Source organism: Tachysurus fulvidraco, chromosome 11 (genome assembly GCF_022655615.1).
Source record: "Tachysurus fulvidraco isolate hzauxx_2018 chromosome 11, HZAU_PFXX_2.0, whole genome shotgun sequence".
Taxonomy (NCBI): domain Eukaryota; kingdom Metazoa; phylum Chordata; class Actinopteri; order Siluriformes; family Bagridae; genus Tachysurus; species Tachysurus fulvidraco.
The window spans coordinates 19,154,413-19,175,707 of record NC_062528.1 but is presented as its reverse complement, the minus strand read 5'-3'; the positions used below and the strand labels follow the sequence as shown (position 1 = coordinate 19,175,707).

Sequence of the window (21,295 nt, the reverse complement as noted above, 5' to 3'; positions counted from 1 at the left end):
GGCGGAGGCAGGAATTGAACCCCCAACCCCAATTTAAATGTAGATTAGAAACTCATCTCTTTAGTCAGGCATACACATAATACATCCCATAATACTGGGCACTATTATATCAGACTTTCACATATTATTAACAGCAGATATGTTAATCCCTCTCCACTGCTTCTCTCTTTTCTCCCCATCCCGAGGCATCCAGAAATTGTACCAGCTCCGATCGTCTTCCGTGCGATGAAGACTTTGGACCTCCACTGAGATGAGGCTGACTCTGTGAGAATCCTGAGGCATCCAGAGATCTACCAGCTACAGTTAGACTCTGCTATACTACAAAGATATGAGTTTCCCCTTTGAGTCTGGTTCCTCTCAAGGTTTCTTCCTTACCATCTAAGGGAGTTTTTCCTCACCACGACTGCTTGACTCACCTCAGACTTGCTTATTGGGGATAAATACATACACATTGTGAACTAAATATATCTAATAATAATCTTGAATTTTGTACTATATTAATCTTTATAGTGTGTGTGTGCCCTGTGATGGGTTGGCACTCCATCCAGGGTGTATCCTGCCCCGATACCTGATGATGCCTGAGATAGGCACAGGCTCCCCGTGACCCGAGAGGTTCGGATAAAGCGGTAGAAAATGAATGAATGAATAAATTAATTCATCTTTAGATTATTCTTTACATTAACCTTTTGTTCTATGTTAATGTTCTATAAAGCTGCTTTGAGACAATGTCAATTGTAAAAAGTGCTATACAAATAATCTTGAATTGAATTAAATGGTGAGCTTTTATAGGTTTCATTCTTTTTCTTCTTTTTATTATTATTATGATTCATTCATTCATTTTCTACCGCTTATCCGAACTACCTCGGGTCACGGGGAGCCTGTGCTCATCAGGCGTCTGATGAGATCTCAGGCGTCATCGGGCATCGAGGCAGGATACACCCTGGACGGAGTTATGATGATGATATATTAATAATAATAATAAAATAATAATAATAACAAATAATAATAATAATAATAATAATATTAAGAAATAATCTTTATTAATTATATAGACTGATTGTATAAAGATTCATCTTCGTCGTCTTATGAAAAATGTATGAATTATGAACTCTATCCTTACTGCCTTTACAACTTTACCTGGAATGTTTCTGTTACGAATGCAAACATAACAACTGCCGCCAGATGACGCTATAGGAAATAAAATAAAATAAAATGACATTGTCATTGCACAATGACTGACCACAGCAACTGCTCGGAGTCTTCACTCTTTGCTCTTATCTCCCACACCGGAACTGTGTAAAAGCTTGTAAATAAGTTGTGATTGCAATTTTAGCAAACAAACAAACAAACAAACAAACAAATAAATAATACATTTTTAAACCTGCAAAATCTACTCCTAGACAGAGTGGGACATTATATTTTACAAGTCACACCTCATATTTATTATAGAGCAAAAAAATAAAAAATAAAAAAAATCCAACTAGAACAGACCAGAGGCAATTCAGAAGATAATCCACAATGATAACACAAAGCTTGCGTGCTTGAGTAGCTCAGTTTATTGTACCAGATAATTATATTAATATTTAACCATTACTTATGTGCAGTTAAAACAAATGCATACAGGAAGAACGGAGTTAAAAAGGAAGGACACACGCACAAAACGAACAAGTGCACACAAGTGTGAAAAACACACACAGAGGCTCATGGTGTACTTTTTGAACTACATTCCTGCTGATTTTGTTTCGAATCGTTCTGTAACCTGCATCACCATTTCATTTTTTTATACAATTGCAAAAAGTATGAGCACACAGTTCCCTTTTTTTACCCAGAGACCTTTGCACTGAACAGCAGGAGACTGAGCTTATCTGCAGTCATGTCTGGCAGTGTCTGAATGTTGGTGTACACATATACAGCTCAGTTCAAGCTCAGATACAGTACCTGTCAAATCACATCAACGTTTCCATTCCTGGGAACTCGAAAATCAAATATTATAACAACTCCAAAAAAGGGAAACACACACACACACACACACACACACACACACACACACACACACACACACACACACACACCTGCTGACATTGGAGTAACTGCATAGGAATGCATCATTCATATATAAGCTATAGTTCATTAAAATACCTCAACATTTAAAATATTTTACTTCTCTCAGTTTTTAGTAGTCAGAAATATGTGGCTTCAAAAAGACACTTAATGTCCTTTCATTCTAATGGAATAATTTCCTAACAGTGTAAAGTGCTTGGAAATAGAGTTAAAGCTTGAAAAGAGATGCAATGATATAGAATTAAAATACATCTTTATAAATAAAGCATTTAATTATAGAAATGTCATCTATAGTCTATAGATCTAGTGCAGCATTTAGACACAGAAAATTAACATTTGTAGAAATGTTACTAAACCGTTAGCAGTTTAACTTGTACAGTTAATAACCTCTTTCGTCAAATATGTTTACTTATCACACACGCGCATACACACACAAATGCACACACACACACACACAAATTTAAATTTCAGCACAGTCTTTGATATCAACATCAGCCGTTCTGGAACAAGACTCCGCCCACTGATCCCTAATTTGCATATTTCATGCACAAGCAAGATGTGCATCACGACACTGAATATATGAAGCTTTCTAACAAATCCAGTTGCAGATATTATGAAAATAACAGTATATATTCAGTATATATATGTGTATATATATATATATATATACACATATATATACTGAATCATATTCAGTGCATTTTAATATTAAACATATTTTAAAGGTGAAATATTACATCTTTAAAATATCAAATGAAAAAGTCTCTAAAAGTATACACAACAACAACAGCGTGTGCCGTCAGGGGAAAAAACAGTGGTTTTGTTTCTTATATACTGCAGAATCTTGAAATTATTGAAGGAGAACGCCAGTTTTATCCATTTCTAGTCATGTTTAATGTTATAGAACATCCGTATAACATAAACAAAACATAAACAAAAAAAAAAAAAAACAAAAAAAAAATCACTTCCTGAGACTTAGCCTTAGTTGAAGTTTGATTACTAAGCCCGCTTCATTATGGCCTTAGCAAAAGGCTTCTAAAACGTTTAATATTCAGCTTGTTATATAACCTGCTTTTAATTACAATTGTTTTAACCACAAATCCTATTTTGTTCAAATGTTACGCTCAGATTTCAGAGCTTTCTGACCTGACGCAAGAGGAACAGTTGAACAAAAGAAACCGAACTCGTTTGGCGTTCAGATTTGCGTGTATCAGAGTGATTTCACTGACGAATAAAGACCGAACAGGTTTAGCGTTTAGTCTATTAGACTTTCACAGCGAGCAGAATAAGGCAACGATGGAGTCCTTTAAAATCTGTGAGGCTTCTTATAAAGAGGAATTTGTCTGTATAAAAATAGACCCAAACAGACTTGAATTTCTAGGCAGCATGTTGGTAAATAATGAAAGAGTATGAGCTTATTTCTTTTTTTTAAATACACCAAACCAAAGCAGGTCAGTATTAAGTCCACCATGATGGTAAACCTGCGTACATTCAGACTGCAGCATGACGCTTTGTTTCTTTTCTGTGTAAAGCAGAAACCCTGTCCGTTACGTGACGGCAGTCTTATTTCTGCTCTTTGGGCTTCTCCTCTTGTTCCTTGGCCTCCGCCCCGTCTTGCACTTTGTAGTCTTGCAGAATGGCGTGTGCTGTTTCTTTCCCCGTCTTTTTCACCATGGCCTTGATGCCCAGGTTGTCGACGTTGAAGGCGGTGATGCCCATGTTCATGGCGGAGTGGACGGCTTGGTCTGTGGCCTGCCCTGCTTCTGCCCCATACCTTCACCACATAATCCACATTAGTTAAAAAGTAAAGGGGTGGGATTTTTTTTTTTTTTTAAAGAATAGACTGAAAGGAGCAGAAATAGATGTGAGCATGTGAAGCTGAGGAGTGCGGGTTAAAAGCATGCGGTTTAAAGCATCTCGTACACATGCAGTGGTTCATTCGTTCGTTCATTCTTCTGTACAGAAATCCAGTGAAATCACAAACACACTATTACAAATCAAGATTGATTGATCGGTAGATCAATTTTCTGGTAATGATACTCATGATTAACCAGAACGACCATGAATAAGTCCAACTGTAATTACAGTGTATTGTAATTACAGCCGATGTCGAATTCTGTCCGTTCCTGTGTATGCTTGTCTATGTGACCAGTAAAAATGTTTTAATATTAAATATGGTTAAAAAATAATAATAATAATTAGGCAGTTTATATGTACATTGATGAGCCTAATATTGGGAGGTATCTGTAACGGATCAATTTTAGTGAACAAAAAATACTGAATTAGAAATTGCAACGAATTGAATGTTTGAGGGAAAAAATAAAACTACGTTGGAATTAATAAAAAGCTTTTCATTCGTTAACTGAGGAATCGGTTAATCACTGCGTTCAGCTGGAAGGATTCGTGCCCCGTCACCATGACGATTAGTAGGAGCTCCAGATATCAATCAGAACACCATTAGCCATAGTAGTGCCTCAGAGTGTTAATAACTGGCGAGCGTTATACGGTAAAGGCTACTTTTTCTCATTCGGGGAATCGGATATGTTCTCAAGACCCCTGAATCTGTAAACACATAGAGGGGAGAGATGTAAATGTAGGTGGTTTGAATCAAAATCTAAACACGAGTCTGTGTTTAACGTGAGTGATTTAACGGCGGGGTTAAAACGCTTGAGTCGATTAGGATGATGAGATCGTATTTAGTCGGCGTGTGTGATACTGTCCGTGATAATGATGTGCAATCTAGACTGGGAAATCAGAACTTCCTGAATGCTTTCTTACTCACTTATGCTTGACGGTGGTGACGGTCTCGGTCGCGACGCTCTTTGCGATGTTCTTAGCTGCGGTTTCCAGACCTGTCCACATCGTGGCAAATCCTGAACATCAGACCAGAAAAACAAATGTAAAGAGAACGTAAGCCTGGATATCGGTCTCCCTTTACATTTACACAGTTTAATGACTTCCATGTGAAAGTGTATTTTTTTTACTTTGGAATTTTTTTACATTGACTCTTTTTAATTGTACTATATTTACATCCAAGTATTTTTATTACCCCAAAGTAGGAAACATTAACTAAAATATCTGAATATGACGCCCATTCTTTCTTACAGTTGAAGCTGGCTGTAAGCCATCACTGTCACGAGCTGCCGAAGGCCTCTCACTTTCACTTTACGTGCAAACAAATAGAGGGTTCTATCAAGATATTTAGTGTCCCGTGAGCGTGGCATAAAATAAACGTAGACGTATTCAACGTTACCTTGAACTCCACTTGCAGCTACGACCATGGCGCCGTCGATGTTGGATCGTCCGTCCTTGTCTTTCTTCATGGACTCTGGGATCAGCTTAGCGCCGTGTTTCTTTACATGAGGCGCCAGCTCTCTGCCCACGTGGCCAGCAATGCTGCACAGCCCATCCACTGCAACAGCCAACAGCAAGAGGGTTTAAAAGCAGTCGAAACAGAAGACTACACTTTCTAACCAAACGTCCGGAGAGGGGGTCGGATTGTGTTGACGGATGTTTTACCCAGAAACTGGCTAACTTTCACGGCTCCTCCTGTGGCCTGCTTGGCTACGTGGAGGCTTTTAGAGACCGTAGGGCTGACTTGGGTCGGTGTGTCATCGGGTGTGATGTGTTCCCTCAGTTTGGATGCTCCTTTTTGGATGGCCTTCCCTGTGTACTCGGCTCCCTTCGATAATCCCCAGCTCAGCCAGGAAGCTCCTGCAACGATCACAGACACTGATATTTAATCACAGGTGTATAGGAACAACTTTAAAGATATGGTCTGACTAACTGACTTCATTTGGGGCAAGTGGGGAGAAACATGAAAGTTATCCATTTGTAGTCATCCATTTGATATCTAGTTTACTGCTAACGAGTGAACACGAGACCCTGCATTAATCCCAGGTACAGGAAGGTTTCACAATTGTAATTTAGAAGCGGGATTAGTGATGAAACCCTGCTCTGACTCACATCAGGCCATCCTTAAAAATATTTTGGTTTGCAGTAACAGTAAAAAAAAAAAAAAAAGGTCAGGTTACATTCAAGTTTCAATGTAAAAAAAAAAAGTAGAATTTTGGTGATGGTGATTACGTAGGTATGACTTTAAACAAATTAGCATATCGTGACGTCACTGACTGGGTCTTCAACCCGTGCCTTCGGGCGCATCATTACAAACCTTATTTTGATGCTGGACAGTTTTTCCAGAACTTCGTGCGAAGTTAAAGCGGTGTCGAGCTGTTTTAATGAACTTATTAGATGCGTTATGGCGCCCGAACCCGTATGACTGAACGGTGACCGCGGACATTTTGTTTACTGCAGCCACAGCCATAATTACCGAGCGCGAACCGTCGACTCTGACAGTGAATGAGAGAATGAGACGAAGCGAACGCACAGGCCATAGTGTGACATCCGGTAACCAGTAGTGTAAACATAGCTGATGTCACGGGTTTTTATTTAAAAGAAACAATGTAGCCTTCGTTTGTATGTAGGCCTAGGCGACTTATATATTTACAATACTTACTAAAATATAATTATTTAATTGCTTTTGTATTAGTTGCTGTTGCTTTTTTAAAAAAAAAAAATCGGTCGGTCTAAACGCAAATTTACAACCGGCAAGTCGGTCAGACTTAAAGCAAAAAAAAATAAATAAATTGATAGGGTCGGTCGGGTTACGACAAACAAGAATATTTTTAAGGATGGCCTTACGGTGCCAAAGGTGTACAGTGTGAAACTATGCTGTGTTCAAATGTTACGGCTCGATGCCTAGTGACAGAAACCGATCAGAACCCGAACTCGCATCACGTGCGGTCACCGGAAACCTGTGTGTTGTGTAACCGGTAGTTACATCATTTGACAGAAAACGAAACAAAAAAAGCTTTCTTTCTTTTTTAAGAAGTCATTACATGCACATCTAGAGCAAAGTGACTAGAACCGATTAAGATGAAACAGAATTGGGTGTTGTTTGCACAGAATTGCATGTCCTCAGGTCTCACCTGTAAGAATCCCATGAGCCACTTTCTCGCTCCACTCTGGCAGTTCATTCATCTCCTCAGCAGAGGGCGCCACCTCAGGCACGGCTGGCTCTATGGGCACCTTCTGAGGCAGGTTAATAGTGTCTGCTGCTTCTTCGGACGGCTTGGACACACACGAGGGTAAGAAGCAGTTAAAGCATGACATTGTGCAGGTTACAGCGCCACGCTAACGTGCTCACTAAAAGCAAATGATGCGGGGAAATTCTGCTTGGGAATGTGAATCTGTGAACTTTTGTCACTGTCGTCAAACAGCTGCTTTGTGCTTATCTGATGGCGGTGCTTTGTGCAGTCAGTCAGCAGACGGAGCACCTCACACAACGCGCCGTTATGTCCAAAACAAAGCGAGGGCTTGTACTTGCTCCCACCTTTAAGACGGACAGTGTTGCTCGGTGCCGAGCCCTGATGAATACGAGCATGTGTGAATGTTTACAAAAGTGTGATCTCAAAAGGAATGTGTGGCATCAGGTAGGAAACAATGACATCATTATTCCACGCACACGTTTTGGAAAGTCCGTCACTGAACTGATTGATAATAACAATGAGTCACTGATGAACTATCTTCTTATTTTAAGGTCAGACAGATGACGCGAGTAAAAAAACAAACAAAACAAACAAAAAAAAACAACCCAGTGTTCATGCCAAGGTATGAAAGGATTAAAGACAGCAAGGTTGGTTTGAATTTTCCGCCTGTGTTCGTTGTCATAATGCCTAGCAGGGAGGAGTTTAGAGCAGCGCTAACTCTACACATCTCCGCCTTTAAGCTCGAGCTAAAATATTCCTCTCATTCTACAGTATCTAACACAAGCTAAGGGAAGGTTTCATCAAGTATCGCGAGTACACAGTGAAGTGTCAAGTGCCTTGAAGTGTTTAACCGGAGTGGAATGCTTGGAAATACTGGAGTGTGACGTCGCACACGTGATGACATCACAAAAATGCGGGCGAGCGTGTACGATAAGTGCACGTCGTACGAGATGATAACTGTTATCACGCTGAAATCAGGTTATTTTCACGCATTGTACTTATACGGTGCACCACAGCGAGTCATACTTTTTATCCATTTAGAGTAACGTTCAACATTTTTGGAACGTCCGGGAAGCAAGTAACACATTTTTCCCCTTCGCCAGCCTGCTTGGTTTAATTCTCTTGAAATGAATGAGGTCATCCTTAAAAATATTTTGGTTTGCAGTAACAGTCAAAAAAAATAAATAAAAAAATAAATAAAAAAGGTCGGTAGGTGGGTCTATATTTTTTCAAGTTTCAATGTAAAAAAAAAAAAAGTAGAATTTTGGTGATGGTGATTACGTAGGTATGACTTTAAACAAATTAGCATATCGTGACATCACTGACTGGGTCTTCAACCCGTGCCTTCGGGCGCATCATTGCAAACCTCATTTGCAACCGACAAGTTAAAGCGGTGTCGAGCTGCTTTAATGAATTTATTAGATGTATTATGGAACCCGTAGTGACTTTGAACGGTGACATCCGGTAACCAATAGTGTAAATGAGAGAATAAGACGAAGCGAACACACAGGCCACAGTGTGACATCCGGTAACTAATAGTGTAAACATAGATGATGTCATGGGTTTTTATAGATGATGACCGGTAACCAATAGTGTGAATGAGAGAATGAGACGAAGCGAACGCACAGGCCGTCGTGTGACATCCGCTAACCAATAGTGTAAACATGAAAGATGATGTCACGGGTTTTTATTTAAAAGAAAGAACGTAGCCTTCGTTTGTATCTAGGCCTAGGCAATTGATATATTTACAATACTTACTAAAATATAATTTTATTGCTTTTGTATTAGTAATTGGTTGAAGAGTAAAAAAAAAAATCGGTCGGTCTTAACGCAAATTTACAACAGGCAAGTCGTTTGGACTTAAAGCAAAAAAATAAATAAATGAATAATCGAGTCGGTCCTAAATTGACAGGGTCGGTCGGGTTACGGCAAACGAGAATATTTTTAAGGATGGCCTGAGCCAAAAGAATGCAGTTTGTCATGTTCCAGAGAAACGCAAAACCGTGTAATCTCCGATTTCCTGAAGGCGGGACATATTTCAGTCGTTGACACTATAAATCTTCTTTACAGAAAGCTTCACCATATCGGATATCATTATATCGTTGGCTGTTTCTAAACAAGGAGCTTTAATACCATCAAGGGTGCTGTTATTTAGCAAATTACACAACAGTGTCTGACCGCTCAGACTCCAGAGAACAGCCTGAGCTAGCGAAACCACTAGCTGTCTTTGAAGCTCTTACTAAAATTGTTCAGTTTATTAAAAATGAATAACTGCCACGTACCACGTGCCATTACACTTCTGCTAGTTTATACAGAAACATGCTAATCATTTCAAGTTGCAACACAAACTAGCTAGCTAGCACTGAAGAAAATAAAGTAAAGCTTCCTAGTTAACGATATAAAAACAACTCCAAACTAGTTAGCATTCATTCATTCATTCATTTTCTACCACTTATCTGAACTTCTCGGGTCACGGGGAGCCTGTGCCTATCTCAGGCGTCATCGGGCATCGAGGCAGGATACACCCTGGACGGAGTGCCAACCCATCGCAGGGCACACACACACTCTCATTCACTCACACACTACGGACAATTTTCCAGAGATGCCAATCAACCTACCATGCATGTCTTTGGACCGGGGGAGGAAACCGGAGTACCCTGAGGAAACCCCCGAGGCACGGGGAGAACATGCAAACTCCACACACACAAGGCGGAGGCGGGAATCGAACCCCCAACCCTGGAGGTGTGAGGCGAACGTGCTAACCACTAAGCCACCGTGTCCCCCAACTAGTTAGCAGTAGATGATAAAACACTTTCTATATAACCAGCTTTCTCGATCAGAGAGTAGAAGGCAGTCGAGCAGTTGCTCGGTTTGTGACCGACTGAGCGAGTTTGGTTTGCGTTTCAATTCAGTTACACAGAGCTTGTGTTGTGACGCACTGAAATACACTGTTCAGCTTGAACACACTAGAGCTGTTTGGATGAATTCCTGAAATGTAGGTTTTGCAGAAACTACAAAGGCACTTGACATTCAACAATATTCCAACCTTCAACCTGGTACCTGGTTAAATATCTCTCTTAATCTCTCGAATGCGCCTGAAATCTGTGGAAACAGGAATGGGTGTGATAATGAAGCAAACGGGAGCATTAGGATCGTGCTGGTAAAATCAACCGAATCAACAAAATATTCAACAGAATATTTCAAATCTTATATACTGAGGGACAGTGTGGAAGAAGGAACTTCGTAGTATCCCGGCATCGTTTGGTGGAAAACTATTTGAATTGGTGAAATCACCAGCGTGTGATTCTTCTTTTAAACTCCTAGCAGTGAAAACACGTCTCGTATTGTAATGACTTGCTAGGATGAATAATTCAAAGCTCGATTCTGAATAATTCAAAGCTCTAAATATCGTGCGGTTTTGTGCTCAATTCTGTATAAACCTCTAATAGTCTAAAGATTTTGGTATTTTTGCATTATTCATCAACAAATAACTAGCAAAGATGACAAAACGAAATCGGGTCTATCACTAGAACTTACTTTATAGGTAAAATTCTACAGATTTGGGGGCAAAATTGTGAAATTGCAAAATTCAGTAGCTCTAAATAATAAGTGAAAGTCAAAAAAGTAGGATTTTTTTTTTCAATTCCCACAAAACCCTGGCATAGTTATTAGTATTATTTGTTTATTGTTTTATTAAACGTTCATCGAGCGACAGTAAGAAAACCTTCCTGTAGTGTGACGCAACATAATAAAACGTAGCTCCTCCAAATACGCCACATTCCCGGTTACTACTGGCTCATTAGACGGAGGCTCGAGAACTCAAATCTAAGTTCGAAGTGAAACAATCCGATATTGTAGCTAGCGCATCTAAGCTCATGGTTTTTCCACCAGGCACGTTTGGTTCTTTATTATTTGGACCTGAGAAAGTAGAAAACATGAACAATAGTACGTTGGATAACATTAGCAAGGTGGATAAACATGTGTGTAGAGCAAGCAGCTGTAAACTGTAAACAAAAACAGGTCTTGATCGACCTGACCACCAGCTAAGAGATAGGGTATTCAAGTAGAACCTCACCTGGACTCTCAGGTCCGTCAGCTGGGACAGGACGACCTGGAAGAGGTCCCGGTCTGACTGGGGCAGTTCGGAGGAAAGCACCACACCCACGTAGTACCCCGGAGATGGAGCCATCAGATCAGGGAACATGTAGACTCCTGTGTTACACAGCAGCACTGGTGAGTCAGTGGCCATGAGGGGGTAAAACCAGTCACACACCTGAAAGCAGCACAAAAACACCTCGGTCACTCGTCTACACGTGTGTGGCGATATGGCAAAAAGATCACAACGGGAGATATGTTTAGAGTGAGGGGACTGAAATAGTTATAGTGTAACGTGCAAAATGAAGCATCCCTTCACGACAGACGACACAAATCGTTTGGTGAAACATTCTACAATGTCTCAGAAATGAGTTCAGAGGTACTTTAATTTAAGCTCTATTTAAGAATGAAAAGAAGGATTTTTCAAATCATGGTAAAATTGAACTGAAGATTTTAAAACGGCAGATTAAGAAGAAAAAAAAAGTATTTTTTATGGGCTAATGCCACAATACTAAAATTCTATTAAAAAAATAAAAAAAGTATTTTTTTAATAGAATTGTAGTATTGTGGTATCAGCCCAGAAGGTTAATATAGCATGATACTGGGAACAACTTGGCTTATAATTAAATGATATTAAATGATTTATAATACTTTCATCTGGAAAAATTTGTATACAGAAATCACTATGTGGAATTCCCCTCTGATCTGAGACATGAGACAGGAAAGCAAAGTTAAAAAAAAAAAAGCCCATCCATCACATGATTTTACAGGATGTTGCATTAGCGCTTGCACTCTGACCACTTTATCCCAGTCAAGGTCAAAGTGAAAAGTGGAAAACCACCTGGATAGGCAAGGAATCACTTTCATGGACAAGGAATACCACCTGGTGTATCCCCTGGATAGACAGGGACTACCACCTGCATGGGCAAGGAATACCACCTGGATAGACAGGGACTACCACCTGCATGGGCAAGGAATATCAACTGGAATACTACCTGGATAGACAGGGATTATTACCTGGATAGACAAGGAATACCACCTGGATGGGCAAGGAATACCACGTAAGGTCATGCAACCCAAGAACCCAGAGGAAACCCAGACAGATGCACCGTACTACACATATACAGTACACTAAAGATCTACCCTTAACTCTAACCAGAGTAAACAAACAAAAGAAAAAGTAAATTAGTGAGAAAACAAACAAATAAGTACGTAAATAATTTCCTGGCTAAATTATGTAAATAAAGTAAATAAATAAACAAAATATAAAAAAATTTAAATAAATACCTGGCTAAATAAACAGTTAAATAAACAAACAAGTACACAAATAATGTGATAATAAATAAATACATTTGGGATAAATAAGCTGTTCACTACGATTTTGGTGAATTTGAAGTAACAATATCTACAAGATAAAAGTTAGTAAATAAAAACATAATTTAAAAAAATATATATATAAAGCCAAAAAAAAAAAAAGAAAAAAAATGAAAAATTAAAACTAAAAACGAAAACGTATTTTCCAGCTCATCCGATAACTTTAAACACGGCACCATCATGGTCGAATAAGTTACAGCATTTTTTTTTTTTGCTGTTATCAGATTATTTTGTACTTATTTTGTACACATCATTAAACAACCTGAGCCTGGTTCCTCTCAAGGTTTCTACCTCATATCATCAGTCAGGCGTACACATAATACATCCCATAATATCATGCACCAGTACATCAGACCAGCGCATTTTTATGAACAGCAGATATGTTAATCCCTTTCCACTGCTTCTCTCTTTGTACCTATCCCGAGGCATCCAGGCATTGTACCAGCTCCCATCGTCCTCTGTGGGACGAAGCCTTTGGACATCCACTGAGCCGAGGCCGACTCTAAGAATCCTGAGACATCTCCAGTTAGACTCTGTGGTACTCAGAAGATCAGAAGTCCTTGAACCTCACACCAATACAACATTTGTTTGACTGTATATTACAATCACACCCCCAGTGTCACCCATATGAGGATGGGTTCCCCCTTGAGTCCGGTTCCTCTCAAGGTTTCTTCCTTTACCAATTTAAGGGAGTTTTTCCTTGCCACTGCTGCCTGAGTCATCTCAGACTTGCTCATAGGGGAATAAATACATACACACTGTGAACTATATACATCTAATAATAACCTAGAATTTTTATTCTGTTAATTCTTATTTCTTTTATTATTCGTTATTTCCTTTATCATTAATTATGTTTACCTTCTGCTCTATGTTTATGTTCTGTAAAGCTGCTTTGAGACAATGTCTATTGTAAAAAGCGCTATACAAATAAACTTGAATTGAATTGAATTGAATTGAATCAGTTTTCCCCTTGCCACCGTTGCCTCGGGCTTGCTCATTATTGATAGGTAAAGATATACTGTATAGTATTTTAAATTTATTTTAAACTTTAATTGTGTGTCTTAATTTATTTATTTTTTCTTTTTTTTCCCCTTGTTATTCTTATCATTTTACATATTTATTTCTTTTTTCTCTCTGCTGTTGCTAAACTTCTTTAAAGCTGCCTTGAGGCCATGGGAATTGTTAAAAATAAATTGAATAATAATCAAATATATTGATTTTGAATTTCCTTTTTTTCTCGCATGTTGACATTTCTAATACCATTTAGACTTAAAACTTATTAAACTTATCCACACAGCTGGTCGTCGTCTTTATCTCTTCCGGCATGACAAGGCCTCACAACCTTTCCCCAACATTGATGTCATTCCAGAACTTCCTGGCAGATAATGAGAAGAGATCACACACACTTCTGGACTGGGGCAGGACTGATGAACTAAGCCCGCAATATCACTTAAATGTGGGGGAAAGGGTGCAGTCTAAATAACAGCAATCTAAATAAATTGCTTTAGCTCATGAGTCATTCAGTTATCATTACCATCAACGTGATAACAACATATAAGGACATGTCTCAATATCTAACCAAAATGCCTACTCAACCTACAGCCCGCTCCAAACATCATCAAGCTGCTGCGTTCATCTTTGTGACGCATTTGTCCCGTCAGTCTCCTCTCCCTGAGTTGACCTGACGCCAGATTGGGAGATCTGCAGGTCTTCAGAATGACCTGAGGTAATTTAGTCTGGTGCGTTTTAGGTCGTTGTCTTGCTGCATGATGAAGCTACTCCTATTTTAATTTGGATGCGTTTTTGTCAGCGCGTGGTTTAAGACATCACCGCCAGGTCGATGGCCATCTTGGGGAATCACTTCCGAGGCAGCAACCATTTTGTGTCACGCAGCGCTGTTTAAGAATTCCACAGACATAATGTTTTTCGCCATATGATCATTTTCATTTTGTGCTCCTGACTAATCATCCCACCTTAATTCCTGTTCCTGTTCTGCCAGGTCTGACTCTGCCTGTTCATGGCTCCTGACTCTGCCTAACCTTCGAGAGCCCTGCTTGGTTTGACCTGTACCCTGTTGCTGATTCTGCCATCTCCACCTCCCTGCCTGCCTGGTATTACCCTGCCTGATACCTGCAGTCATTGCTCCCTGCTCCTGGAACTTTCTCACTAATCTTGACCGACGATGGGGTCAAGATTAGTGAGAAAGTTCCAGAAGCAGGCATGCCGGCTCGAGCCGTGACACCACCACCACCATGTTTGTATGCTTGTACGCTTTGGATCATGAGCAGATCTTTTCTTCCTCCACACTTTCCAGGACTTTGCTAAAGTCTCATCTTGGTGCCAGAACTTTTGTAGCTCATCCCTGTACGTCTTTGTGAATTCCAGTCTTGTTTGCATCTTGTTGTATGGCCTCTATATTTCTTCTCACAAAGAAGACCTTCTTTCTTTTTCAGGACACTCCAAATGATTGTACTGGCGATGTTCCCTTTTGTGCCCCGATTGATTTCCCTTCTTTTCTCAGCTTCATGATGGCTTGCTTCTTACAGACAGCTCTCTTGTCTTTATATTGGTTTATATTTATTAACAACAAATTCAGTCTTCACAGGCAAAACCCAGGACTCAAACAAGGAATAAACATTCAGGACCTTTTAATTTTTTAAACAACGCTGGATATAGTGTATAATGATACACAATTTTGAGACACACACTCGTTCTTTAAATTTAAACCGACACACTTGACACAATCTGACATAAATACCATCTGATCTTGTATAAGGCTTTTGCCAAGAGAGTCTATCTTCTGCACCCATATTTTTTTTGACTATTTAACTTACGTTTTCTAACATTGTTTAGATTTAATATCTCAGAAATCAGAAGCCACATCCTTGTTCACAGACACCAGACTTTGTAGCTTTTAAAAGAGGTTTAGCTTGTTCAGGTTAGCTAGATATTGAGTGTGTCAATCATTACGCTAGGATTCAATAGCTTACCTGTAGGAAGGCTGGTGGCCTGGTGGGCGTGACCTCTGAGTGGTCATCGGTGAACTTCACGATGCGCAGGTATCCTGGGTAAGAGGGTGCGCTCACTTGTCCATCAGAGGTGACGAAAAATATCTGGACACCGTTGGGCAGAAAAAACAGCTCCTCTCCATCTTCCCCCAGGATCTGTGGAGAAGCACTGGAGCTGGACGTGTGGCTGTAGAACTCGTCCCCTACTAAAGACAGCTCTCCAGAAGCTGTTCCATATGAAATGCTGACGTGTCCGTCGGCAGCTTGCGGTGAGTACGCAGGAGGTTGTTCGCTTCCTGTGGACTGCCCGCTGGGGAACAGAACCTTGGGTGGTGGTGGTCTTGTTTGGAGTGTAGGGTAGAGGTTCGATGAAGATGCTTCGTTCCCTGGTCTGCAGGGTACAGGAGTAGGAGCTGAGGAAGCTGTGCTGTTCTCCAGCACTGTTAATCGAGACATGATGTTGTTCAGAGTCTCCTGCATCTTCTGCTGCATCTGCCTTGCCGAATCCCACTGAGCGCCGAAGCACTCATCTCCCTGCGTGGGCACGCTGAGAGCTCGGAGGAGGTGCCGATGTCCCTGGCGATAAAGCTCCAGAGCCTGTGCCGCGTGTCCCGCCTCATCCTCAGAAAGAGCGCTGTTAATGCACTCGAACGCTCGCTCATAGCCATCTTTGATCACATGCAGTCTGGCTTTGTCGAAGGGATCCTGCTTTGATTTCTCCATGCCCTGTGTATATAAAAAAAACAAAAAAACAAGGAACTGAAACACTCCAACTTCAGAATTATGGTTATGGATTAAAATTGCCATGCTATCATCGTATTAACTAATTGATCATTTAACAACAAACAAATTAAGGAATTTCTGAAACGATCAAATCCCGTGTCTTTCTTAGAAAGGTATATGTGTGAAAGATATGTTTATCTTAAAGGGAACATGAGGACACGATGAAACAATAAAATATCACTATTGCATCAGTGCACAGTCTTCTGGTCAGCACTACCATGTTGTTCTTTCCATTTCATAACCAGTATGTGAGAAAGTTACATGCTGAAGTGGAAGTGTCATATATTTAGTAGTAGCAGTGTAGCCATGTCCTCTACACTGAGAAACAGGGGTTGTTGCTGAAGTAAACGATCCCAAATCTGAGAATAAATGACCTTTAAATGTTCTGTATTGAGCCAAATCCAAGATACTGGACATACAAGTATCTCTGGCTTTGTTAGATGTTACAAGTCTGTTTCATTCTCTCCAGTGCAGACTTCAAACTTCAGAATTAATCATATTGTGGTATTATGGGTGCCAATAATTTTGAAAACAGCGTTTTACCTAGAAAAAGAATAAATATTACTTTTATATTAGAATTGTATCCGCGTATGCTTAAGTTAAACTGCATTTCATTACCTACGTCATTTCTTTTTGTGCCAATATTTCTGGACTTTACTTTAAACAATCTAATATATTTGCACGCTATGAGGAAGCATTTTCCACGCGTATTGCTGCAGAATCCCGCCTCCAGCGGTGTTATTGGCTAAACCCACTCACTATCTGCGTTGTGATTGGTTAATACCTCGCCGAGATCAACTAAGAACGTGGAAGTTGGCGGAAAACGGTTGGGTTAAAAAAAAGGGTCAATGTTTACAGTAGGTATTTTCGAGGTAATATTCTTTAAAAAAGAATTATAGCTAACATATTTACGGACATTTTTTGGTGAAACGAGAGTCATTAGAGTTGTAAGATCATGTAAAAAGGGACAAAATAGGGATATGCAATGTTAATTCCAAAATAGAGCCCAAAATGCTAATGCAATGTGATTAGGTTATTATTATTATTATTATTGTTGTTGTTGTTGTTGTTGTTGTTGTTGTTATTATTATTATTATTATTATTAATCTTTGAACTGAAATTAATCGTGTAATAAGTTAAAGTGAGTTGAAATAAAGTTATTAGCACGATAAGCCTACTAACTAACCCTTGCCTAACTCACTATTACATTACTCCTTATTTACAAATGCGTCATATATCTTAAATAAATAAATCATAAATAAATAAATAAATAGAGAGTTAATGTGGATAACCTACCAAAAAACGAGCTGCTGTACAGAAGTGAAACTTGGAAACTAAATAAATATCCGTTTATTTCAGTCCCTCTGAGCGTTTGACAGTTTATGAGTCCAGACTCAGGCGTTACTGCCTTTTACATCATCGATCTAAACACTTTCACTAAGCTACAAACCATCTAGTAATGACTTGTTGAATGTTTATGATTTGTAGATCGTACAGTCTGGGCGCATCCGCTTAACTTCCGCATAGAATGTTCGGGATTGGCTGGTGGGCTCATCGTGTGACCAATCAGAAAGCAGCAGAAGAAAGATTAAATAAATAAATGAATAGATAGATAGATAGATAGATAGATAGATAGATAGATAGATAGATAGATAGATAGATAGATAGATAGATAGATAGATAAAGAAATAAATAAAGATATAAATAAAGCTGCAAGCAGCGATTCCGGGGTCAAGCCGATCAGATGCGCTCAGAATATGTCGCTGATGAACCATACCAAGTTTCGTAGTGATATGGCATTGCATTCGTAAAATACTGCACTTAACGTGAAAATCTCGTGGCCACTAGGTGGCGCTGTCACGAAACGTTGCGAAATGTGTGTGTGTGTGTGTGTCACAGCGGTTCTGATTCTGATTCTGATGTGTGTGTGTGTGTGTGTGTGTGTGTGTGTGTGTGTGTGTGTGTGTCACTGCGGTTCTGATTCTGATTCTGGTGTGTGTGTGTGTGTGTGTGTGTGAGTGTGTGTGTGTGTGTGTGTGTGCGTGTGTGTGTGTGTGACAAAACGCACCCAATTTGTTTTGGACTGGTGTTTAGAGAGTTTGAGCTAGACACACCAAAGTGTGCCAAATTTCATAACTTTCCTACGTACAGTTCTATGGGCTGTCATTGACTTCAATGGGAATAATAATAAAAAAGAAGAACACGAACGATAACAATAGGTGTCTACGCCCCTTTTGGCTTGACCCCTAATAATAATGAATATGATAATATCCTATGTGGAGCAATTTTTTATTATTTTTTTTTACACCTACCATACTTTTTGTCCTTAAGTCATTATCAAAGTATTAAAGAGACCTGAATAAATTCATTAAAGTGTTTTGTTTAATTGTTTTAACAGATTTTTATTTAGTTAGTTAGTTTATTATAGAATTGAACATTTAGTTAAAAACAGAGGTTAAAGTATTACTAGAATACTTTGCAACATCGTCCTCTTTTTTTTTAATCATCTATTAGCTGAGGCCATGAATCCTGACCCTGGACCTTACCCTGAGCTTTACCTTTTCAGAGCCAGCAGTTATTTAGGACATTCTCTTGTGTAATTAGTTCAGAATCAGAGGTCAGTGAAGGAGTGAGGTGTACGGTTTCCAAAGAATATGATACTATCACAAGGTACTAATGAGGATGATATTTCATTATACAGAAATGTGCAGTGTGTTACTGTCCCTGAATAATGAATGGTTACAGTCATAAAATCAAAATATCCAAAAGTGTGAAGTGTGGAGTTTATTTATTTATTTACTTTCAACTTAAAAAGTTTATTTCTGTTGGTTATTAGTGTAGTGAATGCTTTCACCGTTCATCACTATAAAGTGAAATGAGGAAAGAAGCTGAAGACAGTTACTTCATATATAAACCATATATATTGTTTACATTATTCGTATAACTGAATCTTCATTTTTAGTTCAAATCAGATAAAAAAAAGTGCATTCACATCCAGGGACTGTGCACACACACACACACACACACACACACACACACACACACACACACACACACACACACACACACACACACACACAAACACACACACAGGCTACAGTGTTGTATAAAGTACTAGAAAGCAATACGTGAGTAAAAGTACAAGTATCATACTAGAAAAAGACTTTGGTAGAAGTGAAAGTTGCCTTTTAGAATATTACTCAAGTAAAAGTCTTAAAGTATCTGATATTTAATGTACTTAAGTATCAAAAGTAATTTTCTGATATTTAATGTACTTAAGTATTTGAAGTAAAAGTAAAAAGTTAAATTTCAGTGATTTTCGGTAGGCATAAGACCAGGGGCGGTTCTAGGGTTTCATCTTTAGGGTGTTTAGCCCTCAGTGAGAATTAAAAACAAGAAGAGTTTTATATTATATATTATATGACCACATAGTAAGCCAAAAGTTATGGTATTATTAAATGGTAAAAGTGGATACCAAAATTTTATGCATGATTTAATGATGCCAGTCTTGAATCAAATCAGTTCATGTACAGTATGTGTGCATTCTCTACAAACAGTGTGTCCATTGAATGCAGTCATTAATAAACTAATATTCACAAGACAAAAACCAAATCAATAAATGTTATTTTTATTTAGTATTAAATGGATTGTTTACATTAATATTTTGTTTGTGCTATCAACTAGTAATAAGAATAGTGACATTTCACTGCTTTTGGTTGCCGTCTTTGCGGCTTTCCGCCGATTAACGTTATAGATAAACGCCTCCAGCTCTGACTGCGCGTGCACGCGGCGCGTACCTGTGCTTCTCCGTAGAGCGTGCGGAGCTGCATTGTTCTGCATGGTAACTCAAAGTGACAATATTTTTTATTATACATTAATTGAACATTAACAATGGTGTAGTAGAAGGCACAGAAATAAACAAAAAACTAAATAAATAAATTATTATTATTATTATTATTATTATTATTATTATTATTATTAATAATAATAATAATTATTATTATTATTGTGGTTTGGTGTTTTGTTTAATTTTTTATTCTTTTCAATAGTTAAAAGTTCAACTCTCAAACACGCTTGTAAAAGTTAACCAGACATTGTGCATAAAAAAAAAAAAAAAAAACATTAAAAGAACCGTAAACAGTCTGGTTTCTGTCTCTCACTGTTATTATTTTCCCTTTAATAACCATCCAAGTGCAGAAGTCATAAAAAAACCAGAAGTCACCAGAAAGCAGGAAAAATGGAAGTCCACTTTCAGAACCGAAAACTCTCTGAAACTGATTACATGAGTGTTTCGAGAGGAACATGGTTATCCACGTTGTCATGGCTGAAACTCTGAAACACATGACATAGATTGATACTGAAATATTTAAGATATAATTACAATAGTTTTGTATTTGCATTTTTCCTGTTCGTTGTCAGAACGCCGGCATCATTAAACAAACCACAAATATCCATCCATCCATCCATCCATCCACCAATCCATCCATCCTTTACACACATTTATCACACCCACCCCTTCATCCATCCACCCAATTTGTCCAGCCACCTGTCACAATTCAACTCATCTATCCATCCATCCATCTGTTCATCCATCCATCCACCAATCCATCCATCCTTTAAACACATTTATCACATCCACCCATTCATCGATCCATCCAATTTGTCCAGCCATCTGTCACATTCAACTCCTCTATCCATCCATCCATCCGTTCATCCATCCATCCTTTGCACACATTTATCACATCCACCCAACCGCCCATCCATCCATCCATCCATCCATCCATCCATCCATCAACCCATCCATCCAATTTGTCCAGCCATCTGACATATTCAACTCGTCCATCCATTCATCCATCCATCCATCCATCCATCCATCCATCCATGTTATAGTAATGTGAGAAATGAGAAAATTGAAAAACTGATTAA

The 21,295-nt window shown here is 38.9% G+C and overlaps 1 protein-coding gene across 4 annotated transcripts; it reads right to left on the bottom strand.

Annotated features, from left to right (window-relative positions):
• Window positions 1-1,533: 1,533 nt before the first annotated feature.
• spartb (spartin b) lies at window positions 1,534-17,826 on the bottom strand. Of its 4 annotated transcripts, none has more exons than XR_007144340.1 (9): window positions 17,666-17,826; window positions 15,569-16,312; window positions 11,185-11,382; window positions 7,050-7,191; window positions 5,581-5,775; window positions 5,315-5,473; window positions 4,844-4,934; window positions 2,490-3,835; window positions 1,534-2,072 (listed from the first exon to the last, which is right to left on the bottom strand). XR_007144340.1 is itself a non-coding variant. In XM_027160539.2 (8 exons), exons 2-8 carry the CDS (start codon window positions 16,307-16,309, stop codon window positions 3,625-3,627), a joined length of 1,737 nt encoding a protein of 578 aa, XP_027016340.2. In that variant the 5' UTR covers window positions 16,310-16,312; window positions 17,666-17,826; the 3' UTR covers window positions 1,534-3,624. The 4 variants fall into 4 exon arrangements, 2 of the variants coding, with proteins under 2 accessions (XP_027016340.2, XP_027016341.2); XR_007144341.1 differs by having other exon boundaries at window positions 2,504-3,835; XM_027160539.2 differs by having other exon boundaries at window positions 1,534-3,835.
• Between the last annotated feature and the right edge of the window lie 3,469 nt (window positions 17,827-21,295).

What these genes read in the sequence shown, in the direction of transcription:
- spartb (XM_027160539.2), bottom strand. Translation starts at nt 16,309, where the DNA reads ATGGAGAAATCAAAGCAGGATCCCTTCGACAAAGCCAGACTGCATGTG. An exon ending in GAAAGTTAGCCAGTTTCTGG is followed by an intron (nt 5,474 to 5,580) that starts GTAAAACATCCG and finishes TGGCTGTTGCAG; the next exon opens with TGGATGGGCTGTGCAGCATT. An exon ending in GTCACCACCGTCAAGCATAA is followed by an intron (nt 3,836 to 4,843) that starts GTGAGTAAGAAA and finishes TATGTGGTGAAG; the next exon opens with GTATGGGGCAGAAGCAGGGC.